The sequence below is a fragment of the Chaetodon auriga genome, chromosome 17, assembly GCF_051107435.1.
Source record: "Chaetodon auriga isolate fChaAug3 chromosome 17, fChaAug3.hap1, whole genome shotgun sequence".
NCBI classification, from domain to species: Eukaryota; Metazoa; Chordata; class Actinopteri; order Chaetodontiformes; family Chaetodontidae; genus Chaetodon; species Chaetodon auriga.
This window is the reverse complement of record NC_135090.1, coordinates 16,522,119-16,548,145: the sequence shown is the minus strand read 5'-3', so window position 1 is coordinate 16,548,145 and position 26,027 is coordinate 16,522,119. Positions and strand designations below refer to the sequence as shown.

Sequence of the window (26,027 nt, the reverse complement as noted above, 5' to 3'; positions counted from 1 at the left end):
TTTAGCTCCACAGTAATCAGCCAAGTAATCAACAAGGTCACTCATTGTGATCCTATTTGAATTCAACTCAGCCTAATTCGCCTTGACTTTGTGGGCTGCAGTAACAGTACAAAAACCCAACGCTGTCATCCTTTACACATAAAGCTATACCTGAATTCTAATCAAGTTATTAGTTATAGTTGTTACTTATAAATAGACAAGTATACCTAAATATTAAGATCAAGGTATGTCAGACCTGAAGGACGCCAGCATTAGCAGAGTATATCCTTGCACACACCGACACTGTTTACCTCACTGAGGAGGTAAACATGTTGAGATGAGATGAAACTGACAGCCTACAGTTTATCTGCTATCTGGTTCTAATTAATAAACTATGCTGACGTGTCTGCTCTCTCTTACACTTTAAGAGAGGTGTGAAAATGCCGATGGCACTTTGCTTGACGGTTGTCTCATCCTTTTGCTCCTTCGTTATAACACCCCCTCTGAACACATTAACCCTGATATCTGACTTCACGTTCCACATCTTAGAACTTAACACATCATGGCTCCAGGTGGTATAACGAGTTCCATCTACGTTTCATGTCACTGTGCTTACCTATCACCCATTTTCTGGATTTCTTGACAGGTAACTGGGACAAAAAAGGACAATTAGCGCTTTTCCTTAATATCCCATCAGCATCAAAGCTCTTACTGGAAGAGCATTTTCCAGCTCGTATCCAAATCTTTCACCATGCTGCCAGAGGTGGAGGGTACAGTTGGGATCGGGGGGGGGGGGGGGGGGGGGGGAGGGGGGGGAGTCCCTCCCTGCCACCAGCGCCTGTATTGGCTGGACCAGCATCGGATCCAGGCGAGCTGTCAGCCAATCAATGGAGGCGCAGATGCAGGCAGAGGAGACGGCTTCACGAGCTGGTTAACGGAGGGGGACAGACGGACAGACAGACAGACAGACACGGACCGGAGAGCCTGCAAGCTGAATCGGCTTCTAATCTGCAGAAATCATCCGTGACGCTGCTTGCATCAACATGGAGCAGACAATCACAGATTTCTCAGGAAAATGGAAAATGAAGTCTTCGGAAAATTTCGAGGAACTTTTAAAAGCGCTGGGTGAGTAAAGCATCTGGGGCATTTAGCCTCATGTATTTTTACCGTTTTCAAGAAAATGTCCCCACAAAGCTGCTTAACTGCAACTCCAACATAAAACAAGTTTGCATCCAGTTTCTTTCCGCTTTTAAATCAAACTGCTTTAAGTGCAAAATCTATTCAAACTTTGATGCCAGTTTAGTGTCAAGGAGCATATTGTCATCTGGTTTATCATCAACCATTAACCTCCACTGTTAAAATCCAAAAAATAAAAGGGAAGGAAAGGGGAAGCATCTCTGCATAAAGACCTGTCAATCATGCTATTGGTGGCATTATCAACTGGAAATCCACTTGGCTTAGAGGTCAGCTGGAGAACCAGAGTGGTTTGAAGTGGCTCTTTGTGGTTAGATTGGTTTGCTCCTGCACTGTTACACACTGTCCCTGGGAATACTGGTCTTGTTAAGCCATAAGGGGCTGAATGGACTATAAGAGTGAGCAGGAGCGAGGGAGAGGTCAGGCGAGGGCCAGCCAGTGGCATCCATTAAAAATCTGAAGACAAATAGCCTGTGGAGGAATGTTAGATTAGACTCATCTGAAGCAGGGTCCTCCTCATGCGGTTGTAATTAGAGCCAGTGTAAACGGAACTAAGCCTTGACATGGGCCCCAGCAGCCAGCCAGCTCTGAGACTGACTTTCCTTCACTTCCCTGGGCCTCTCTGACCCGATCTAGTGTGTGTGTGTGTGTGTGTGTGTGTGTGTGTGTGTGTGTGTGTGTGTGTATTAATACCTCCGTTAGTGCCACTCCATGAGCAAATATGGTCTGAGCTGAATCTGATTTGTGGGGCAGTCTTGATCTTTCTGAAGCTGGTCCATCTCACATGAATAGTAGCAAAAACAAAAGGGTCAGCAGGTGGTTTACATTTGCTTTACATTGATTAAACAACATGGCCTCTCATCTCCGCCGACCCAGCACATACAATAAATGTTGATATAAGATATCTATTCTTTCAACAGCAACTAGGCATTTGCTTTCCTACAGGTTAAACCTCTCTGCTGACAATCCTGTTATATTTATGGTATTATGCCACATGAATCCATGGATGAATTATAGAATGGGTCTACCAGGCACAGGCCTATAAGTACAAGGGATGGGAGGGCCCCTGGGTGAAAGCCTTTGTTTGAAGTTACTGTTAACATGTCTTGTTGGAAAGTCAATCAAACACACACTGACTCAAAAACAGTTGGGACGCTGTTTAAAACAAATAATTGATAATGTGCTCATCCTTTTTGACATCACAAAGGCATCCTCGAGAGGCTCAGTCGTTCACAAGCAAAGATGGGGCGAGGTTCAACACTTCGCGAAACACGTGATCGCATAAAGCTTATTAGTGCATGGGCTCAGAAGCAATTTCTTAAACCATTGTCGGTTAACACATTGCATTTGCAAATGATTGCATTCTGTTTTATTTGCACAGCATCCCTTTTGGAACTGGGGTTGTACAAAGAGACGCAAAATGGCCGAAAATGGCTACAAAGAGATGCAGAGCAACCTCAATGAGATGTAAATCAGCTACGAAGATGTGCAAAACTACAAAACAACTACTCAGGGATGCAAAATTAGCCCAAAGAGACACAAAATGACCACAAAGAAATACAAAACACAGAACAGACACCAACACAAAAAACACCAAGATATACAAAATACAAAGCCACCACAAAGACACACAAAACATCTACAAAGAGACGGGAGACGACTACAAAGAGATGCACAATGGAAAAACACTCACAAAGCCATTTTTATTCAGTGTTCACCTCCTTACAGCTTCAAACAAAACTAACTTTCATTTGCAGCCCACTTGTGAAATGATGACCATCATTAACCTATTTACCGTATTTTGGAATAAGTCTTGAATTATGGGGGATGACAAGCATCACTTTACAATGTCACAGTAATTGGTGGTTTAAAAGTCCATACCAGTGGTTTTGCATGTTGTAACCAATTTAGCACAGATCACGTATGCTTCACATTATTCGCAACCATTTTCTGAAGCATGCCATACATTAAGTTCTCCAAAGTCAGCACGCAGAGACTTGAACCTAACACATAAATCACAATGAATATTTCATTGTCTTATTTTATTTTATTTTTTTTTCATCAAAGTTATGCTGTTGCGTGGCATTGCATCAGCACAGACTGTTTTGACAACTCGCCGGCTGCCAAAAAGCATTGCATTCATAACCTTTGTTGAAGGGAAATCAAACTGAGAAGATAAATAATAAGCAAACATGGACACTGTGAAAAGGAGAAGAATTTAGTTGTTAATTGTTTCATAAAATCTGCTGTTTATCTGTTGACTCTCAAATGTCAGATGACAGAGTTTCAGATAGCGCCAAGAAAAATGATCCAAACAATCCCTCACAGCTGCCTCGCCACATAACAATAACGTAACACTGTCCAAAAAACACTAAAGGTGCTGAAAGATTCACTTTGATGGACTAGCAACACGATATCTCAGTACAGATAAGAGTAAGATAAGAAATCTGAGTAAAAACCAATAAGATGCTTTGTATAAAGTTTGTTTTTTGAGCTCTAAACATTCAAAATCACTGGTATGCTCCTGTAGCTGTCATCGAATGCAGTGTGATATCAGTTCCGTTTGTGTGTGAACAGGTGTGAATGTGTTCCTGAGGAAGATTGCAGTGACAGCGGCCTCCAGCCCGGCGGTGGAAATCACCCAGCAGGGAGAGAGTCTGTCCATCAAGACCTCCACCAGTGTCCGCACTACTCATGTGTCCTTCACTGTGGGTCAGTCCTTCAGTGAGGCCACGGTGGATGGACGTCCCTGCACGGTACTGCGCATCCCTGAACTCCCAATGTAACATTCCTGGATAATGTCAGTACATGCATACCAGCATTTGGCCAAGGACAGCATAGCCAGCCCAAGCTCTGCACATAAGAAACATATGGAAATCATTTCAGTCAGTCCTGACGATAATGCATGAATCTGTTCTTCATTTCTTCATGCTGAGTGAGCAGTGATGGACATAGTTCCTGACAGGCTATAAAAATGTTGACGCTGGGCTCCAGTCATGATGAAACCCAAACTTTGCTCTAACTTACACAGTGTTCAAAGCCAGTTATTAATATTTTTCTAATATGAAATCCTGCAGAGTTTTCCTAAGTGGGAAACAGAGAGCAAGATCAGCTGTGAACAGACTTTACAGAAAGGCGATGGGCCCAAGACGTCATGGACCCGGGAGCTGACCAACGATGGACAGCTGATACTGGTAATTAATTTGTGTGAAGCACAAATACGAGATAAGAATATCAGATTTAAAAAGGCACTAAAATTAAGATGATTGTCTAGTCTGAAAGCTTTACAGTATTAAAAATGAAGTTAACACCATTCATGAAGGGTTTGGTGCAAAAATAACTTCCTAATGCTTAAAGCATTAGGAATCAAATAAATCATTTATAATAGTCTACAGCCATGCTAGCAGCTGTGTGAGGCTATGAGTTAAATGCTAACACTGACATGCTAACAGTCACACAGTGATAACATTAACATACTGATGTTTAGTAGCTGTAATGTTTACCATGGTCAGCATCTTAGATTAGCATTTTTGTGTGCTAGCATTTGCTAATCGGCACTAAAGACAAAGTGTCAGCTGTTAGCTTTGCAGGTATTTGGTGCTTATAGTACCGGGCAACTAAAATTTTGACCAAGATAAAAAATTAGGAATTGACAGAGAAATACTTTTTGATCAATAAAGAATCAGTAAATTATTCCTCAAATTGTAATAAAGACATTAATCACTATTATAAACCCTTTATAATGGGCTCCTTATGAGAAAGTGGTTAAAACTCTGCCCTTTTGTGGCTCTTTTCTTTCAGACAATGACTGCTGGGGATGTCGTCTGCACCAGAGTTTATGAGCGGGAATGAGGAAGTTTTTCTCTTGACTGTCATACAATACTCCTGTTTTGTGCCTCATGCATGGTTTACATTTACTCACCTCGTTTTCTTCTTCGTCCTCCTCCCAGCCAGTCAGATGGTGGTCAAACTGTGTAGAGAAGCCTTCAGTTTACATGAATGTACAGTATGATGGGACACTAGTTGCTTTTATGAAACTAAACTTATTCTGTATCGTAACGAAATCGCACACATTCCTTTTTTAAAGCTGTTTTGCAGTGTCTAAGTCTTTTTTCATGATGTTAATAAACTGTTTTCTATGAACGTACTGCTTGATGATCCCTTTTCAAACTTTCTATATGTCGCCTCCTCCCTGCACCTCCCATTCCCTTGTCTGCATATCACTTTACATCACTGTCTACTGTTCAGACTCTCCCCATTATTCCACACACGTTCCCCCTCCATCTTTCCATTTGCAATCCAGTACCTTGTCCCCCGTGTGCTCTTTGTCATCCTAGCTCACTATGCTCACTCAATATGTAGTCAATTACTTCGAAAAGTCCCACAGACAATTCAGATTTTCTAAACTCCGCTTGAGAGACGTTTGGCAAGGCCGAGAGGGAAACAGGGAGTGGAAAGGAAAACGAGTGAGTGAAAGAGAGAGGGTGGTCATGAGAAAATTATTTCTGAGCATCAGGGGAGGTTACACTTCATATGCTCCGCTTCCCAGTTGTAACTACTTACAGAATGAGCTCAATAAAAATTCCCCCACCCCTTTTGCTCTGGCTTTGCACCCAGGTACAAAGTGTTTAGTGGCTTCCTCTGACACCGTGCAGGGAGATTTCCAGCTGTTCCCACTTTGCAGCATAATGGATGCAAACAAAATATACAAACAGGCTTGAAATGTGAACAGAGAGTCCTTGAAGTCCGTCTTTTACTCAACTAAAGCTCAACTGCGTGGTTCAGTCTGAGGCAGACTTCACCTTGCTGTGAAAAATGGACCTTCGGGGTCTCTCGAGTACTTCCTGAGGAGAGCACTGCTATGGTTCACAGGCCACGATGGTTTTTCCAGGTTTTCAAACAGTGTGCAGACAAGCGCCCCTCTGAAGTGCTTCCCAGTTTATACACACAGTGCTGAGCAAGCAGAAGGACGACTGGGCCTCCTCCAGGATGAATGTTCTCAATAACCTCTGTGGGTAAACGTGTGTGAGTTTGCATCAGCGGTGGACAAAGTACCCAAGTAACAGTATCAATGCCATGTAAAAATACTGCAATTCAAAAGCACTTGCCTGACATATATTAGAATACTGTACAGTATGAAGCATATACTACATTTTGCTATTGTGAATTTTAATTACTTTAAGTACAATGAATTGTATGTAAAGTGGTTTCCAACCTAGATGTCGGCCCCCTCAAAGGATCACAAGATAGATCTGATGGGTCATGAGATGATTAACAGGGCAGGAAAGAAGGGAAGAGAAGTTCTGTGAGACAAAATGAAATGTTCGAACATTTTGGACTTTTCTCTAAGCTTTGTTGTTTTGTGAAATCCTGGATAGTTTATAGAAGAACAGATGAGAAAGGTTTTTGAGGTGGAGCTGCTAACAACTCATACAGACACATGAAATGAGCCCAAATGTTTTGTTATGTTTTGTGAAGGGTTACAAGCCAAAAGGGTTGGGCCACGCTGCCAGCTCAATTGTTAACGATGCATTATATTCACGTTTTTTTTTTAATGTGAAATCTTAAGTAACTTGTAATAACAGCTGTCAAATAAATGTGCACAATAAAAAGTGCAATAGTTGCCTTTAAGTAGACGTTAAGTAGCCTAAAACGCAAATACTCTATAAAGTACAACCACCTAAAAATTGTACTGAAGGACTTTTCACTACAGCTCTGGATACAGTTAGTATCTGCCTGAAAGATGCAGAGTGAAACGATCATGTGTGACCAGGAATGCACGGCTTACACAACTTCACTCATTATATTCGCACTTTTATGTCTCACAGGCAGAAAGTATGTTTTCAATGGCCTCAGTGAAACCCATGTTATTGTGTAAGCACTCATCAAAACCGCAGCGCTTTAACTGCACTCAGGAGGAGATGGAAAGTTCCTGCTATTTGCTCAATGAGAACATTGGCAATGTGCACACACATACGCACACACACACACACACACACACACACACACACACACACACACACACACACACACACACGCGCACACACGAGATGCCTGATTCTGTCTAAATGACCCCTTTGACTGATGGTTGTTAGCCTCATAGGAGCAGTCTAAACCACCCAGTCCCTCCTTGTTAGCCGGGTCACTTTCCACACACAACTGTTATGCCAGTTCATTCCTCAGGCAGTGATGTCATGGAGCATTGCATTGCTTGATTGGCTGAAGGAATGCTGTGGTTTTAGGACCGGGAAGCACCCAAGTCCAGCGTTTGAATCCGGGCCATCTGGACCAATCATGACAGGCCAATTAGAGGAAATGATGAGTCACGGGAGTCAGCTGACAAACACAGATGCTGCTGGAGGAGGGCGTGAAGACAAACAAAACCTATGAGCAGGTTCAGGCAGAAAACACAAGTGATGCGTGCTCATTCAGCCGGGACAGCTAAAGAAGCTTTCATCAGTGCTTTTGCATCTCTTTAAGCTTTAAAAATGGCTGCTCATTCTGTGCTGTTCACTCCACATCCCAGACATCTACATGTGAGCTCTGTTTCTTCATGGATCCCCATGAAAGTACAGTTAATCTTACACTGATCTACAAGTGACCTGCAATTACCAACTGGGACTGCATTAAGGACTGTAACTCGGGCTGTAACTAGATGATGAAATGAATCCTTTCCATCATCGGCCAATCTGTTGATCTTTTTCAATTAATTGATTATTTTACCTCTAAAATCTAGAAAAATGGCCATCACAGTTTCCTAATAATTTTCTGTTAATAGACTTATCTATTAATCAGCTTTTTCTTTCAGTTCTATTAGACTTTGTTTTTTGTTCTTCCCATACATAAAATTACAATTTAAAAAAAAAAAAAAAACTTTTTTGACTCATGACCTCTAAAGAACAAACCTGCGTCATCTTTGGACCCTTCGTAACTGGTTGCATAAGTGAACTCTGAGCAGTTTAAAAGACTTTAGAAATGTGAAGTCAATTTTACGTTGCATAAATGTGTTTTTTTCCCCTCTTTTTCCATCTCACTAAATCATCCACAACTCCTCAGGTTTATCCTGTTCAGTCTCACCGTCCCACTTGCAGACAGTCAGCACAAACTAATGCCGTGCAGTCAAACAGTGGTCAAGCCCACAGAGCTCTATTTTAAAATCGAGATGAGAGCCCAAAGTTTCCACACGTACCAAATATGTCAGGTTGAATCAGTGTTTTTGAAGCTGGCCTGTCATAAGGTTTGATGGAAACACATGTTTCTAGCAAAATGATAATAATCATAAGAGGAAGAATAGGAATAAATTGAAAATATAGCATAAATAACTGTTTATGCTGTTTTGTTTTTGTGAGGTAAACTTGCTCTTTAAATATGTAAGGTCACTCATTATTAATTATCAGACTTGGTATCCCAGTTCCATTTGACATCTTAATAACAGGTCTTTGGCCCATGGCCCACCATTATGTTCCAGGTTTGGTCCTCCAGGGGAAAAAGTTTGGGCCCCTTATGCAGAAGACATCCAGACCATTTGGTGTGATGAAATGGTGCTGCCATAAAAACATGGAGCCCTGGGTTTGAATATTCCACTCAGTGTAACCATCATCCAGCTGTAATGAAGAGCCGGGACAAGCAGATAAAGAACCTAAATATGAGGCTATATGGACTAAGATGATTTTCCCCAACCATAAGGCTACTACTGAATTCTGAAGAGGTTCATATGTGTTAAGATCTGCTCATAAATACTAAGGTGGTCCAGTAACAGGGGCTGTAGGCCCACAGCATACGTACTGTACTGTGTGTGCAGTGTGCATGAGAGACAGTCCAACCTACAGTATGTGTTTGCAACAAAATCATATGACTGCCCTCACCCATGTGATCCCATGTGACTTGTAGGAGAAGAGAATGAAAAGAGGTCAGGCTGGACTGTACATGGACATTCAGCCATGAAGTGTGCATAAACTAAAGGTGTTTTCCTTCCTGCCGCTGCTCAGACCTGTGACTGCAGGGTCACATATGAGAAGTACAAAGGAAAAAGCTGTATGAACCTTATCACTGTGCAACAATAGTAAGTCTGGGAGAGTCATACCTGATAACTTTTGAGAGTAAAGCAACAAGTTCCATCAAAACAACATTTTTGGAGCAACATTAATTTTGAAGGCATGTTAAAGTGTCAGCATCCAATGTTATGAAAATATGATAAAAATGGATAAATGTTTTTGCATTTCCTGAGTTCTGCACCTGAGAATCAGCCAGCTGAGACCAGAGAGGCAGGAGGAGATGACTCCTTCAAGGCACAAGAGGGACATCTACTGGAAGAGGAGGAGAGCATTTTTTTTTTTTTTTTTTTAAAAACAGCAGAACATGAAAATTTATAGTGAAACAACCCCACACTTTACACAGAGCTGCTCTTACTGTTACAGAATCTTTTGGAAAAATTTCTCAAGTTATATCTATTGTAACATTCTTGTCCATATGCAGATGTGCTGTTTATTTTAATGATGTCTGCAGTCGAACTGTGGAACCTTTTGGATTAGATTTTATCTACCATTTAACCTCTGGCATGTTTCAGCTAGTTTTGTCTGTTTTTTTGGAACATGTTTGTAAGCTGTTTCACTTTGATTTATAACAACAACAGCAACAATACTACTGATACTACAAATAATAATAATAATAATAATAATAATAATAATAATAATAATTTCGTTGCACGTTTGGCCCCGCCCCCTCGTGTTCCCACGTGCTTCTCTGCCGCAGCAGCAGTCACATGACCCAGTCTTCGGCTGCTTACTTCCTGTACCACTTGCAGGAGAAAATAACGAAATCCTTTTTACCCTCCGGCGACGCACCGTAGCCGCAGTCCAGACCCTGACAGTGGGGACTGGGGGGAAAACACCTGGAAACACAACTATCGACCTTTCCGCTGCGTTAAATCGTGTCCCCCTGTTATCTTACTGCGGGGTTATGATCACCGGGGGGCGGGTTGCTAGCTGACTGGATGAACGGACTAACGTTACACCGCCCTCCCTTTCGATTTAGAAAATAAAACAAACGCAGCATTTTATCTGCTCGAGGAGGGCCAGTAGCTAATTTTTTCCCTTCTAAACTAACGATAACATCAGCTGGAAGTGGTGGCAACTTGGCGTTATAGCTCTCTTTCCTCAAACCAGCAAACCTCGATATGTCAAAATACACAAGCTTTCCAGAGCCGATGGACGACCACAACCCTTTTCAGGTGGGTGGAAATCAGTATCAAGCTAACGTTAGCCGGTGTCCGTCTGTCATGGTGCGTTTGAGGGATGAAAGTCCTCGATGTTGGCTCTGTAATAGCAGACGTGATGTCGCTCATGTGACGGTTTTTCTGGGCCTGTCCGCCCTCCTTAACCTTTAGCCACTTGTGGCTCTTGTAAACAATGAATGAAAGCCGCCCAGGTTTGTTGAATGAGGATTAATGTCCCAGCAAGTCAAACTTGTCACTGTGCTAATGAAATGACCCTTTGTTTTGTCTGCTAGGACCCTGCAGTGACTCAACACAGCAGCAACACAGGATATGCCACACTGGACCTGTACAACCCATTTGATAATACGACTGGGGTGAGCAAGGTTTCCTCCCTACTCTGAGATAATAAGGGGGTGGTTTGTTGATAACGTGCTGTACAGATAGTGTAAAACACAACAGTCCCAAAGTGTCATTTCCTGGGCATGTTTATGCTCTTGCAAGGAAGATTAGGGGCCTCAGGGGCAGAAATTTGGACCCTATGAACCATCAAATCCCCACTCTGTCTGTGTATTTAGCGCAGTTTTTCTAAAACAAAAGAGCGTCTGGCTCCCAGTTTTCTGTGTGCTAATTTGAATTAAGACAAGTTAATTTATAAGTATGAAACCTGTTAGCACAAGGCTGCAGAATCAGTGCCTGAAGTGCCATTTAGCTGGATGTTTAATGCTGTAAAAGCTAATACATAAACTAATAAAAGCAGCTTAAATACACTGCCACAAATTGGATGTTTAAATGTCTTTTAATGGAAATAACGTAGAGATATGTTTAAGTTGTTTTCAGATATAGTAACTGACTACGTTTTACTGCAATTCACTGTGGAGCTTTAGTAGCCCGACAGTCAGAACGAATGGCCGTTTGCTTTTACTTTGCTCATTAATTCTATTTGAATCGATGCACAAGTCACAGATGACGGTGGTGGCAATTCATTTGTGTGGGACCCGGCTAGAAAAACCTCTCAACAATATCTCAAGGTTAAGAAATAAAACTGCAGCCACCCTAACACCCTCAGCATGTCAGCTGATTTTGTGCTATTGTGCTGCAAAAGATCAAATTTTAATTAAAACAGCCCGAAACCAGCTGGCGTAGAGTAATGCTGGAGCTACTCCTTTAGAGTTCTGGGGCCCCAGAGCTGTTTGTCATCCAGACTTGAGAATGAAGACTGTGCAAATATACCACATTATACAGGCGTCTAAAGCAGACACAAAAGAGAGAGCAGAAATATACACAACGCTCAGTGATGTACACCTCAGTTGCACGTTATAGTGTGCTTGGTTGCTAGGAAACAGCTTGGGTTCACATGTACTTCCTGTCATCTGCTGATATTCCCAAGTGCTGCAGCGACAGGAACTAAACGAGGATATTTGAAACTGAACTAGTCCCGCAGTCATTTACAGTGAATTATGGGACACACTGTAATGCACAATGCAGACTCGCTGTGGTCGTGGTCTGGTGCTGGCACTGTCCTTTAATGACCCATTTTCACAGTTGTTCAATGTGCTGTGGCCAAAAGCAAAATCACAGATGACATATGAGTTGGGAAAAGTTCTGATCTGATGTTGTTCTTTTTTTCCTCACATCATGGTGCTCTATGATATGGGATAAAATACAAAGGCTATTTGTACATGTTAGAATATTTTTTCCTATAGTGAAGGGAGTTAACGTCCATATCTGTGTGATGTTTTAAGACACCACCATGTCCAGTATGATCCGATACGAAATCTGGCTGTGACAGTGATCTGAATTGCTGCTTACAGGTTGAGCTGCATGAGGTCAGACTGATGCATAGTGTCTGTTTTTGTGCTAAATGTGTTCCCCAGCCTCCGCCGCCGTATGAAGCCACCTCTCCCTCTGCTCCATCTGTGCCTGCACAGACCCCACCCAGCAGGACAACACCCACTGAGCCTCGCAACTATGGCTCCTATAACTCCCAGGTATACATGCTGCTGTAAAGACACTTGCACACTTGTAACCTGCCCTGACTAACTCACTCAATCCACGAGTTGTTGCTGCAATCTGATAACTACATAGAGAACAGCTGACATTTTTACACCTGAAGCTTCACCTGGCTGTCAGTGCTGATACATAAATTCACACGCATTTCTTGAAAGCATCACCTCTGGGAATCTCTTATGATAACCGGGTCCTTTACATAACCCTTTTCATTATTTATAACACTAGCACAACCTGTTCCTTTGAAACTTGACATGCAGGCCTGATGCCTCACTTACTCGGTTCCTCCCTGTGTTAGACTGCAGTGAATGCTACGACAGCAGAACTCCTGAGGAAGCAGGAGGAGCTGGAGAAGAAAGCCCGGGAGCTGGAGAGGAGAGAAAGGGAGCTGGAGTCACACAGCCTGGGCCCTGGAGCCTGTAAGAGAGGGGCCATGAGGGGAGGGGTGAAAGAAAACATGACAAAAATTAAATCGTACAAAGTCTTGAAAGTTTGGAAAATGCTCAATTTTAACTGTTGGAATATGGTTGACTTTAAATATACAGCTTCAAAAATGCTTCATTTCAACATAATCTGGTGTTTCATCTACACAGTCACTCATTTCAACCAACAATCTTTTAATATTTGAAAGGAAACCACCCTGTCATCATATTTGTTTGTTGCCTACAGGCCTTAAAAATGAGCAAGCAAGCCTCGAGGAAATGTTTGGTTTAAGTACCTTAAAAGTGCTTGAGTTCCACTCTTTAAAAAGCTGTACAAGCCCTGTAAATACGTACCTCAGATGCGTAAATGTATTGTTGATTTCACTGAATTTTCCCTCGGTTCTCTTCATCAGCCCGTCAGAATAACTGGCCCCCGCTGCCTTCGTTCTGCCCGGTCGGCCCCTGCTTCTACCAGGACATCAGTGTGGAGATCACTCAGCGCTTCCAGCGCACCGTCACCATCATGTACTACTTCTGGATGTGTGAGTTCCTGTAACTCTAACTGTGTGCTGTTGTGTGAATTCCCAGCATCATTGTTGCAACATCAGACTCATAATGTAACGTAATTAACAACAAGGTTTGGGTGGCAGGCGGCAGGCGGCAGCGGACACAAAATCTGCACCTGTTAGCGCTTGAGATTTATTAGTCGAGCGCTGTGCTATTGCAAGTGAAAGAATCCCTTAAGGAATTGAACCCAGCGCTGACTCATGCCCGTGTGACTTCTACTGTACTGTCAAGAGCGTGAGCTGGAATGTTTGCACAGAGACTCCGACACGTTACTGCCAGATCGAGCGCTTTGACAGGAACCAGCTGAAATCAGCTGAAGGTTCAGCCCTTTTCACCGGTGGCATCGACAAATTGGTGAAAATTAGTTCTTCTTAATGACCCACCCAAAGTAGGCACACAAAAAGAAGTTTGTTTTCTGGTTCACATGCATGATCACAAATCTCAGGATTTAAAATGAAGCTGGATGCAGATTTTGAAAATGACAGAAAGAGGAAGAGAAAGTGTCGGCGCGACATTTTCTCCACATTTCACTCTGTGTTTTAGTTGAATGCTGAAAGGCAGCGGTGATGAACTGCTAACCTTTCATTCTTGTGACCTACTTGGATAATTACAGGCCTATGGAGTAGTGGCCTATAAAGCTCTATAATTATTACTCTGCTTTTTGCCGAATCATAACAAATGGTAGCAAATGTTCCGAGGCCTGGCACCAGTCCTGGACCCGGCGTGACTGGAAGCCTGTAAAACTGTACAATGCAAATATATATTTGACAGTTAGTGTCATGCTTCCTGTCAACATCGTGCGCTCTGCTCTGTGTGTCAGTTCCTTATAGCTGTTTTTGGATCATTGAGCTTTACCTCTGAATGAGCAACTGCTATTATAATTATTTAATTCTAATATATCAGGGACACATCATGCCTTAACTCTTTAGATTAAGGTGCACATATTCATTCTTAACTAGCATGCATATTAGTAGCATATTGGCTTTTTATTAGTCATTATGAAGCGTGCATTAATGCCTTATTCTGCATGACCATATTCTACAACTACTAGGCCATTAACCAAGAGTTTTCCCCCAATAACAGTGTTCCCCCAATTCAGTTGTTGTATATGAATTATGATCTTAATAACCTATTCATAACCCCCAGGATACAGCATTAATGAGTGCTTTGTAATGACTAATAAAGAGCCCGACGCTATTAATATTCATGCTAATAAGCAACTAGTTAATGGTGAATATATGTACCTTTTTTAATAATGTGTGGCCCATAATGCATCTAGAAGAAGGAACGTTTCAAACAGTGACAATGATTAAGTTCCTCGGGTGTGTCTGAAAACAAAACCTGAGCCTCCTTCAGCCTCAACCGAAGGACAACCGACAGAGCCAACTCTAAACTTAGCAGAAGGCAAAGGGAAGTAATGCATTGCGTTATGTTACATCAGCCAAATCCTCACAAGTTTCTTCAGAGAGGGGAAGGGGGGGCTGGATTGGTGTTCTAGTCCACAGCTCTGTAACAAAGCAACAAAGACTGCAGTGCTGCTTACTCTTCAACCACTAACATTCATTCCTCTGAACTCTTTGTGTCCTCCGTTATCGATGTCCAGTCTGCACTTGCACGCTGCTCTTCAACCTGATCTCCTCCCTGGCCATGTTCTGCGTGGACCCCTCCGGTGGTGTTGGCCTAGGCCTCGCCATCCTCTGGGCTCTCCTCTTCACCCCCTGCTCCTTCGTCTGTTGGTACCGACCTGTGTACAAAGCCTTCAGGTGTGTACCTGATTTTTCAAAAAGAGCCCACTGGCCTAAAAACATTGTGTAACTTTTATCCTTCGCTCACCATTTAAAGTTTTTTCCTCTCCTTTCCAGGAGTGACAGCTCCTTCAATTTCTTTGTCTTCTTCTTCGTCTTCTTCGCCCAAGTGGTCGTCTACGTCATCATGACTATCGGGATCCCTGGATGGGGCTTCAGGTATGACTAATAAACACTATACGTTACTCTTTGCAGTTTTTCATGTTAAAACCTGCATGAAAACAATCTGTGTCAGGTAATTTTGCTCATGCTAAAGCACAGTGAGCACAGGGGCTTTTTGACTTGTCATAACAGGAAAAGCACAGGTGTAACGAAAAATTAATGTGCTCCATTTAAGTGTCCCAGATAGCAACATGACAGTGAGCCAGTGTGCACAGCAGCAAAGCACTGGAGGTCACAAGCCTAACTGCAGTGGTGGAATGAAACTTAGTACTTTACTGAATGACTGTGTCATGTTTTCACTCCACCACATTTGTCTGACAGCTTTACTTTTACAATTTTTCACGCCCTTCCTGTCCAATATCTCCAGATTTGGTGATTTTGACTTCATTTTTTTCTGATAAAGTATTTCTTTAAGCGCTGAGAAAATTCTCCTCCTTCTTAACCTGAATAAACCAGGGATTCACTGGGATTCACTGGAAAACGCGTCGTCACAAAGCTGGAAACAGGCTGTTTATCTCAGCTCAAGAAAAGTCGACTTTTTGAGATACAGCAATGCTACAGACATGATGCTCTTATAGAAAATGATGCATTGCTTTAGATTAAACTACCCAACGGGATATAAAGTGGTTAAAATCACCTCAACCTTTACCATGCAGCAGTAAAATGCAACACACATATTAAAGCAGCAGCAATATTAATCCAAAAACACCCATTTTCCTGCACGGTCAGTACTTAAATATCCTTTTCTTAAATAGAGGATCTGAATACTCCTTCTGCAGCTGTCAGTCATCATTTACGTTATTAGTTCCACTTGAACATGTCAGTCTTTGCTATGAAAGAAGTTGTTTGCAATCAGGATACAATCAGACTCTGGACTATCTGGAAGTATGGCAGTGAAACTTTTTCTTGCAACAGACAGCTCATTTTGTTAACGCTGCTCTGCTTTAAATAAGTGTCCTCATGCTGACAGAACAGAGATAATGAGTACATAATTAATACCAGGTGTAAATGTCATTGTCAGGATAACATTCGCTCACGGATTGCTTCCTAAGTGCAGGTGCAAATGAGGATATTAATTGTCTTTTCTTCCCTCTCTGGTTTTAAATCTGTCTCTTTTCCCGCAGTGGGTGGATCGTGAGCCTGGCTGCTCTGAAGACCAGTATCCCCGTCGGTGCCATCATGATGATAAATGCCATCCTCTTTACCGCTCAAACCGCCATGGGGGTTGTCATGCTGAAGAAGGTGAAAACTGAATCATTTTGTTTACATGCAGGGAAAATTCACAGGTAGCCCTTCAAATTAAGGTTGTGTTTTTGATAAATGTCAGTCACACAGCCGCTGTATGGACTAATTAAGAGGATATTCAGAGCAGTGACATGAAAGCAGGAGTTCCATAGAGTAGAAACACGAGTAAAGGGATTCTACATGTTCACAGTGTGGGAGTGAAGAGGAACTGACAGGGAGGAACCTTTCTGAGTCTTTTTTAGTCTGGCAGACTGATTGCAACACTGGTTGAGGCTGAAAGCTGACCTGGTCTGGACCAAGTTTCCATGATGATAGAGTGTGAACCTCCTTTATGAAACAGAATATCCTCAACATAAGCCTGACGTACCGAAATAAGCCTGGTTTCACCCCTCTGGTTTCTGAGACCAGTTTATGATGTTCACATGAGCAGCTCTTCAGTGTTTTTCAACCTGGACCCCATTTTCGCGCTTTTGCGTTTAAGTGACTAATGGAACAGTTACTGAAACTGGTGCAGTGTTGAGCGAGGGACGGCCTGCAATCTGAGCACCGTCGATGTAGAATAATCTGACTCAACGCGCTGGTTTCCCCCACTGCTTCTCCCTCTCACTCGTGTCGACCTCAGTGAGTTTTATTTTGTCCCTGTCGAGTTTGAATGAAGTGTGTTTTACGATGAGATAAAATTACCGTTTCTGTCCGTGGAGTCTGGCGGCTTCGAGGAGAGCGGCTGTTTCTGGTTAAACAAGAAGGGTCTTACTCTTTAACAAAAAGGTCTTTCTCTGGAGGGATCAGACACTTACAATAACAATCTGAGCCTGTCAGCTTCAGCACTCAATACTGGACCAGTTTCCAGTTTGAAAAATACAGAAGTTTCACTTTAATACACATTGTTAACTCAGCGTGCCGGCATAGTTCTGGAGAGGAATGGACACTGGATTTAGTAGTGATGCAGGATATCACACAAAAAGGCAGAAAAATAATCATAGTCGTTCATCCATGCAAAGCACTCATTTAAATCCTGCGCTGTGCTTATAAAAGCTTTCAATAAGGCTGAAACGAATGGTAGATAATGCTGTGACATGATCTGGTGGGTCACGTTTCCTCCTGAATTAAGTCAGACGAAGACGTTGGAGTCAGAATTGTTAAACTGTATTTGCACCGCTTACCCGGTCTGTGCGAGCGCTCGCGGCCGGCTGCATCCAGGTGGTGCGCCTACTATGAAGCAGTCGGTAGATAACAAACAGTCCGAAGAATAGCCGCAATATCGGGTTCTGCGTATCCTTTTCACCCTCACAATGTGCATGATATGATGATGAACCTGCTGCATGTATCGGGTGTCAGCGCGCTCTGCTCTTCCGTCCTTCAGGTCCACAGTCTGTACAGGCAGACCGATGCCAGCTTTCAGAAGGCCCAGGCCGAGTTCGCCACCGGAGTCATGGCCAATCAGGCTGTCCGCCAGGCGGCTGCCAACGCCGCCCAGGGGGCCTTCACCGCGCCTCGATAGAGAGGGACGAGAGGGGCTGGGAGGCTGAGAAGAGGAGCAGCAGGAGGAGGAGGAGGAGGAGGAGGGCCCTTTCAGATTGATAGAGGATCAGTTTGGTATTTATTTCCCCACAGGTGATTGGAATTTTGGGCGGGGGGGCGGGGGGATAATTAGCCCTGGGCAACTTAGGTCACCTGCATGACACAGAGGTGGGGTTGTCTAATTTCTAAAGGTGTACAGGACAGGTTAGCTACATCACCAAACTGGGAGTGAACAGCTCATGTGCTGATTCAAGATTCAGAGAGATGGTGTGAGATGTGATGATGTGGAGCTGTATGAAATTCAGCTCAGTTGTACCAAGTGTCAGGTAAAATAGAAACACCCCAATACTAAGTGCATCAGCGAATGCAGGGAAAATGCTTTTTTTCTTTCTTTTTTTTTGTATGAAATAAGCTGTGTGCCAAGTGGGACAGCCCTCGCCTGGATACTCCCTGTTTTTGAATGACTTGGATGTACATTGTGTTTATGAGGAGCCATGTTTGAGACGGAGGGTTGGAGCTGAACACTGAAATGTCGCGGTTCTAACATTTGATCCACAGCTGAGTGGCTCGACTTTGGCTTTTTTCTGTTGTTGTTGTTGTTGTTGTTGTTGCTTAAGTGTAAACTAACAAGTTGTTTTGTTATTATTTCAAATGAGAATGCCTAATTACCTTATTGCCAAAACCTCTCATACTGTAAAGATTATGAACATGTGTTGTTTCTGTTACCAATATATCTGTCACTGTTCTGTTGGTGTTGCTCGTGGCTCTTCTTATAACAAGTCACTATCTTGGTTTTAATAAAATATATTGCCATGCTTATACAGTCTACTGCACTTATTGTTGCCTCATCTTATTGGCTATTCTGAAGAAAGCACACCAGAGGCTTTTCTTCTTAAGACAGCTGGGAAAATGTAGTGTATCTATGGGTGGTGTGGTGCAGTTTACTAGCATAGAAGTGGGGAGCACATATCTTGTTCGCACTTCAAACATAGCAGGTAAAAGGGTTTGTGCAATAGGACAGATGTTTTTAAAGCGGATGTTGCTGCTAATGACCCTACAGGTGTTTTATCCAGTGTTTCTACGTGTTGGATCGTGTTTTACCCATGTGTTTTATGATCATTGTATGGGTTGGTCCAGCTCTACCGTGAAACTGGCTTCAAATCCAAGCGGAGGATTCGGTGCGTTTAAGCTAAATTTCTGTTTTTAAGGAGAGAAAATCAATTTTTTCATTCTCTGGCGACACCCAACACACTTGAAGGAAACTGCACCCGTGATGTCAGCCTGGCAACTTGTTGCTTTTGAGCTCTGGTTCTCTGTTTGCTGCTGATTTTTTGCAGCGCCGGCCGACGCACGTCCTGTCCCCGAGCCGCAGGTAAATTTAGCCTGTGTGTGTATTCTTGTCGATCGCGTAAGGAGCCTAAAAATATTTACTTACTAAACTTTATTTATGAAAAACTGCAATGCGAGGAGTGTGTCGCCTGCTCATTAGTAATACCAACATGCCATCTGCAGCTGGCTCTCTGACATGACCCGGGCACCGGACCCTCCGGGACTGCTCTGATCCGTCTGAGACCTCCACAGGCTGCCACAGCGACGTCAGGCGCTGCGTTTCACCGTGAAGATGGCGGAGGCTGCGGGGGCACAACAACACCGGTTTTTCTGCCACTGCTGTAAATGTGAGACGAACCCCAAACTCCCGGTGAGTCACTTTAGAATAAATTATTATTGTTGTTATTATCATTACCCCACACGTGCATGTCTGGGGATCGTCCCCGCGCGCATGAAGGCACGGGCTTTTACTTTTAGAGCTCTTTCTGTTGTTTAAACGGGCAAAGTTAACTGATTGATCTGTAACAGTCTGCTTGAAAATGATTATCACCGGGATCGTTTAAAGCGCACGTATGGCAGCCTGTTGGTGCTTGTGTACGTGCGTTCAGCGCGCACCGAGATCTTACATTGGGGAGAGAGAGGGAGTCAAATCTGGTGATTCACGTTGCCATATTTAGAAGCACCACTGTTGGCGACTTTGTGTCCAGTTGTCTACTGTCAGCTGCGGCCGAGAGACGTAAGAGGGGCTGGCCGGGTGTCACCACACGCACCAGCACGTACATGGCTTCCTAAAGCGTTAGAGCCGCAAATAGGCGCCTTCAGCCCCTGCAGCCAGATTTGTTTTGCCCCCCTTGTTGTCTCGGTGAAGCCCAGCTGAGGGAGATCTCTCTGTAAGTGATTGTTGTTGGAGATTCATTTCCTCTGGTGGCTCAGTTCGGAGCGTGAGAGACACTGCTAGAGCGCATTTGTTGCGCAGCTGGCACTTTTCACGGCACGATTACGCACCGATGGTGTCACGATGGAGCAAACAGCGCACGTGTGTTTGAGAATGTGAGAGAGATTGGATCAGACCATGTGGCCGTAAAATTTGTGATCACCCCTGCGCAAACACATGTGTATAGTTTTGTTTTTTTTTTTTTTTTAAGATTATTTTTGGATAGTCGACCTGGAGACAGACAGGAAACATGGGGAGAGGGTAAAAGGGATGACGTGACAGCTTCTCAGCCTGAATCAAACAGAGGACACCGCAGTAACTATGTACTTATTACCACTAATGCACAGAGATACTTGCTCATGGGGCTGTTTTTTGTGATTCAGGCCCTTACTTCTAGTTTAGGTAAGTAACAATGCTACGGTGACATACTGTAATATTTCAGGAAATCATTTGCTTTCAACTTTGTGGCAACAGTTTGGGAAAGGGGAAAGGCCCTTTTCTGTGCCAACATGACAGTGACCTGGGTGGCCAGTGGCCTTGTGGTTACGATGCACAGAGGCGTAGCACAATATTGTGGATGCCGTATATAGGCATTCTCCATGGGTCGATCCCCCAAATCCACAGCTATTCATTATCTTTGTGGGCCTTCCTCACATGAGGGCCCTGTATACTCAATCCCTCACTTCCCCCGCTTCAGTCTAATAAAAGATGCAAAAAATCTTAACGTGGCAATGGCCACAATGTCCACAAGACCAGATCTATAAAGAAAGAAATTTTCTGATTTTGGTGTGAGAGAACGTGTCTGGCCTGCACAGACTCCTGACTCACGTCCAACGACGTGAACTGGAACGCTGACCGTGGGCCAGGTGGTGCTCTCATTAATGCTGTTGTGGCTGAAAGAGAGCCAGTCTCTGCAGCCAGGTCACATACTTGTCAAAAGCCTTGAAGAAGAATGGAGGCTGTTAGATGTAATGATTGATCCCCAGAGTTTTGGTATGAGAAGTTTGAGTATCCACGTTTGTTTCTGGCTGTGAAGTGTTTATGTTTTTCGTCTTCAAGGATTTCGTCTGCCCCAGATGTGACTCAGGCTTCATTGAGGAGGTGGCAGAAGACTCCAGGTAGGGCTCGCTTTTGGTGCTAAAATGTACTGTTATAGTTTTAAAGCATGTTTCTAAGTATTAAGATGCATAGAGTGGTCACTGTGGAGGCACATCTGAAGAGTTGCAGCCTCTTAAATGTTGTGTTTTGTTTTGCTGTCTAGCCTCCTGCAGGACAGCACATCAGTGGCCAGTGAAGATTCAAACCCTTTGTTCTCAGAGGTATGGGAACAAATGGCATTTTAATATGAGCACTCTTCTTTCTCTGAGGCTTTGTTTGACACGTTGCTTCTCTGGTCTCACTCCAAGTTATGGCAGCTGCTGTTTATGGAGCGCTCGGCTCTTCTGTCGCATCCGCCCTCCTCAGAGTCCGACCCAGACGACAGTGAGCAGGTACCTGCAGGTCAGAGCCGTCCTTCTCCGGTGTCGCCAGGTGCTGGCGAGGCCAGAGAACCAGAGTCTCCTTCCCAGCCTGAACAAGAGAGGCCTCCCAGGCCTGAGCAAAGGCCCGCAGTGGAAGGGTGTGTGGACATGGTACACAGAAACTGAACTCTGAGGGTGTAAAAATCCTGTAGTATTCATAGATGTCGCTCTATTAATGTCTGGTGATGTACAGAAGAAGTATCACCAACAGACAACCCCGATTCCAAACAAGTTGAGACGCTGTGTAAAACATAAATAAAAGCAGAATGCAGGCATTTCCAAATGAATTGTGCTTACCCATAGTGGATTGCAGAATTAATTGATTTCTGATTGTCAGAGCAGATTTTCTAATCTTTGTTTTTTGAGCATAATGTCTTTTCCCCACTCCTTCATCACCTGATAATGATGTGGTTTTACAGTTATTTCATTATATACTCATCAAGCTTCCACGCTTCAGGATCCTGATGTGACAATTTGATAAGAACAACTCAGACTCGTTGTTCTTCATCTTACTTAAAAGAGCAGACGTGGGAATCTTCCTCTTTTGTCTCAGTATCAGACTCACCGTACACATACTATCCTGCATAACGCTCCTAATCTGTTGTGTGGCGAGTGAAGCTGAAGAGAACACCTGCATGCATCATTTGATACCCCCCCCAACCCCCCCCCCACCAGAAACTGTTGAATATGCAGTAAAGTGTGTTTTGAAAGCACACTAAAGCAGACATCTTTGCTGTCTGTTTTTGCCTTCTCAAGGATCGTGCAGCAGTTCTTGGCCGGCCTGTTTGCCAACAGCGGAAACCCCGGTGCTGCACCAGCTGCACTGTAAACGCTTTTTAACTCTCGATTCACATCATTTGCTTTTGTTTCCATCAAACGTTGTGTGACAACACCCCTGTCTCCCTCTGCTGCTCTCTTTCTGTTTGTTTCTCAGATCCAGCATGCTACAGTTGTATGCAAACCCTGGAGATTATGCATGGGGTCAGGGAGGTCTGGACACTGTCATCACAGAGGTCAGTGATATCAGAGGTGGTGATTTTTAAGCACTGCGGTTTCCTTCGGCTTCTTCTTCTTCTCTCTCTCTCTCTCTCTCTCAACCTTCTGTAACAAACCTACTTTCATATCTCCTCCGGTCTCGACACCCACGTCTTTCGTTGTCTACACAAACTGCGACTCTCTTGTTTTACTGCCTCTGTTTTCCCTCAGCCCCTCATTTCTTCACCTCACTTTGCTTCTTTTCCCACCCAACTGTAGCTGTTAGGACAGCTGGAGAACACAGGTCCACCCCCTGCAGAAAAGGAGATGATCTCATCCCTGCCAACTGTTTGCATCTCTCAAGAACAGACAGGTAGTGATCCCAGCGTGGCATACTGCGCTCCGGATCACGTGATCAGTCCACTACGTCTCATATTAGGAGGCCGACTTGAAAACTTTGGCTTTTGATATTGAGATTTGTGTTGAAGTGTTTCCTTTTTACAATATGGCATACACACACTATAGGACTGATAATGAGGACTGATATCTTTCCTTTCCTCCCCTGTCATTCATCTCCTCCTCCTAACTTTCCTCGCATCTTTCTTTCCTTCCTTCCATCCCTTTGTCTGTCCTTTTCTCCTCCTATCTCTCCTTACCTTCTCCCATCTTTCCATTCTGTATTTCATCTTCTCCTATTTTTTGTGCCCCCCCATCAATTTTTCTTCACTAACTTTCCTTTCTTTTCATTTCTCTTCTTGCCTTGTCCTGTCTTTCCTTTCCTCCTCCTCTCTCTCCTTCCCTCGTCCTCTCTGTCTGTCCCTTCTGTCCTTTCCCCCCCCTGCATGTCCTTAACTCCTCCTATCTTTTCTTTCCTTTTTATATATTTCTATTCTTCCTCACCTTCTCACCAGTTCCCCTTCTATCTTTCACTTCCTCCTCTCATCTTTCCTTAGCCTCCTACCTCTCCTTCCCTCCTCTCATCTTTCCTTTCCTGTCTCTTCATCCCTCCTCTTATTTTACACCCACTCCTTTCATTCCTTCCCTTCTATTGTTATTCCTTCCCTCTTTGTGTCTTTCCTATCTTCATCTTTACTATAAAAAGGAGACCACTGAGCCATGTTAACCATAGTATTAGAAAGTCATTGATAAATATTTCTGGTCTGGCTCACACAGTTCATGGAGGTGTTGCTTCTAATTAACAAAGAGCTGCTGAAAGACAAAGCATATACCTATGTCGGCCAATGATATATACCAGCGAAAGGTATCACTCAGCCTGGCAAACCCAAAACAGCTGTATTAAAATAAAAACATGACCGAGGTTAAAGCTTTTAGAAATGTGGATTATTGTAAAGTAGTTCAAGAGCTGCTAAATCTTTATTTACACATCATTAAACCCCGTTCGCTTCATGAAATGATAGAGGACTACATTATAAATACATCACTGTGTTACAGTGTAATGGCCTATAGACCTGTCTTGCACATCTGAGGTCGAATGAATCATTAAACATTTTATGACTGTTTTCTGTATCTACTTCTATGTGTGTGTAGGTGTGTGTATGTTTGTGTGTGTCTTCCTCATGCACACACTCAGACCTTCTGTTTCTGTTTTTCTTGTTTTTCTCTCCCAGACTGCAGACTGGAGTGTCCAGTTTGTAGGGAGGAGTATTCATTAGGGGAATCTGTCAGGAAGCTACCCTGCCTCCATTACTTCCACAGTGAATGTATAGTGCCTTGGCTGGAGCTGGTAAGGATGAGGAGTGGATGTGGTCAGTGGGCTGAAGATGTGTTAGATCATGGAGGTTTTAACGGTGTGTCACACATCCTGAATTGAGGGATGTGACGACAACATGGAAACTTTTTATCCAGAAGTGTTGCAGTTTTCTGCTCTTCTACTGCTGACTTTTTGCCTGCAGGTTAATAAGCATTTCTCTCTCCGTCACAGCACGATACCTGCCCAGTGTGCCGAAAAAGCCTTGACGGTGTCGACAACAGCCTCCCGCCCACATCAGAACCCCTGGAAGCCCGCTCCATCAGGACGGAGCAACAGGAGCGGCAGGCGATCTGAGAAACGGGCCAAGCAACTCTACCTCCATTACTGTTTTCAAGAAGCACGCGTCTCACCTCAGACGTCCCCCCCTACCCTCACAATGACTGCTTTTAAATAAAATACATGCATCAGAGTCAGATTTTGCAGCTTCAGCTCTCACTTGATTCACGCATCTCTGCTGAGGACCTTTACGTTTTCTACTCCAACATCTTCAGCATTTTTTGAGCCACACTACACAGAAAAAGGACCATGCAGCTTGCTGCCAAGCTGCGGAGGTGATGTCCTTCTTCACTGCCCTCTGAGGTGGATTTCTGAATGACTGACTTTGATGTCATGAACTCACCACCACTGAGCTGCCAGTGGTTGTCAAAATGATGGGAATTCACAGAGTTATGAAGTAACACTTTTGCATGAAGGCTCTTGGTTAGATGATTTCTTAATGCAGTACATTTTGTGGGCGTTTTTCCACCCAGTCTGATTCAGCGCTGATCTCCTCTCTGTTTAAGCTGTTATTAAAGCCTAACCCTGTGATCCTCACCCTCTGCACCTTCTTTCATCTCACTAATCACGAGAGATTCTGAGGCAGATATTCACAGCCATATTGCAGACTTTTTATTGGTCTACCTTTCAACCTGTTTAATAATCAGTTGGGTTAGCATGGCAATTTCATTTTGAGAGCATATTCAAGGCTTTTCTGTGTTTCTTTTGCATTTTGTGGTCAGCACTGCTTTTTTTCCCCTAAAATCCAACAGAAAGGTTTACTTGAATATGGTAATATATGTAGAGTACAGAATATAGTCTGATCCAATAAAATATAATATAATATAATAGAGTAGTATAGAATATACTGTGTCAATATGGCATGATACAGTATCTGGCCCTTCTCCAATGTAAGGATTTGCTACTTTTCCCTGATTTGCATTAGCGTAAATTGAACATTTTGGGGGTTTTGAGTGTTGGTCAGACAAAAAAAGCAAGTTGAAGACACGAGGTCACCTTGCACCTTAATTTGTGATGGCCATGAAATTAAGCAGTTGCAGCCCTTATAGAACAGGTGAGTCTACTATAATCCAGCCCAACCTTCAGTAAAATATAGACTATGCCAC

General features: G+C 43.4%; 3 protein-coding genes across 3 annotated transcripts; all 3 read left to right on the top strand.

The window, feature by feature from the left end:
- The first annotated feature begins 865 nt into the window (after positions 1–865).
- crabp2b (cellular retinoic acid binding protein 2, b) lies at positions 866–5,770 on the top strand. The gene is made up of 4 exons (XM_076755345.1): positions 866–1,104; positions 3,751–3,929; positions 4,251–4,367; positions 4,975–5,770. The coding sequence occupies exons 1-4, from the start codon at positions 1,023–1,025 to the stop codon at positions 5,023–5,025; spliced, it is 429 nt and encodes a 142-aa protein (XP_076611460.1). The 5' UTR covers positions 866–1,022; the 3' UTR covers positions 5,026–5,770.
- Positions 5,771–9,932: 4,162 nt separating this feature from the next.
- On the top strand, positions 9,933–18,935 carry scamp3 (secretory carrier membrane protein 3). The gene is made up of 9 exons (XM_076754973.1): positions 9,933–10,402; positions 10,681–10,761; positions 12,262–12,375; positions 12,693–12,813; positions 13,230–13,358; positions 14,987–15,146; positions 15,246–15,347; positions 16,475–16,592; positions 17,959–18,935. Exons 1-9 carry the CDS (start codon positions 10,349–10,351, stop codon positions 18,094–18,096), a joined length of 1,017 nt encoding a protein of 338 aa, XP_076611088.1. The 5' UTR covers positions 9,933–10,348; the 3' UTR covers positions 18,097–18,935.
- A 440-nt stretch (positions 18,936–19,375) lies between these two features.
- rnf115b (ring finger protein 115b) lies at positions 19,376–25,457 on the top strand. Its single transcript, XM_076754856.1, has 10 exons — positions 19,376–19,488; positions 19,629–19,815; positions 21,439–21,497; positions 21,641–21,698; positions 21,786–21,997; positions 22,656–22,724; positions 22,834–22,912; positions 23,154–23,247; positions 24,503–24,618; positions 24,817–25,457. Exons 2-10 carry the CDS (start codon positions 19,738–19,740, stop codon positions 24,937–24,939), a joined length of 888 nt encoding a protein of 295 aa, XP_076610971.1. The 5' UTR covers positions 19,376–19,488; positions 19,629–19,737; the 3' UTR covers positions 24,940–25,457.
- The last annotated feature ends 570 nt before the right edge of the window (positions 25,458–26,027 follow it).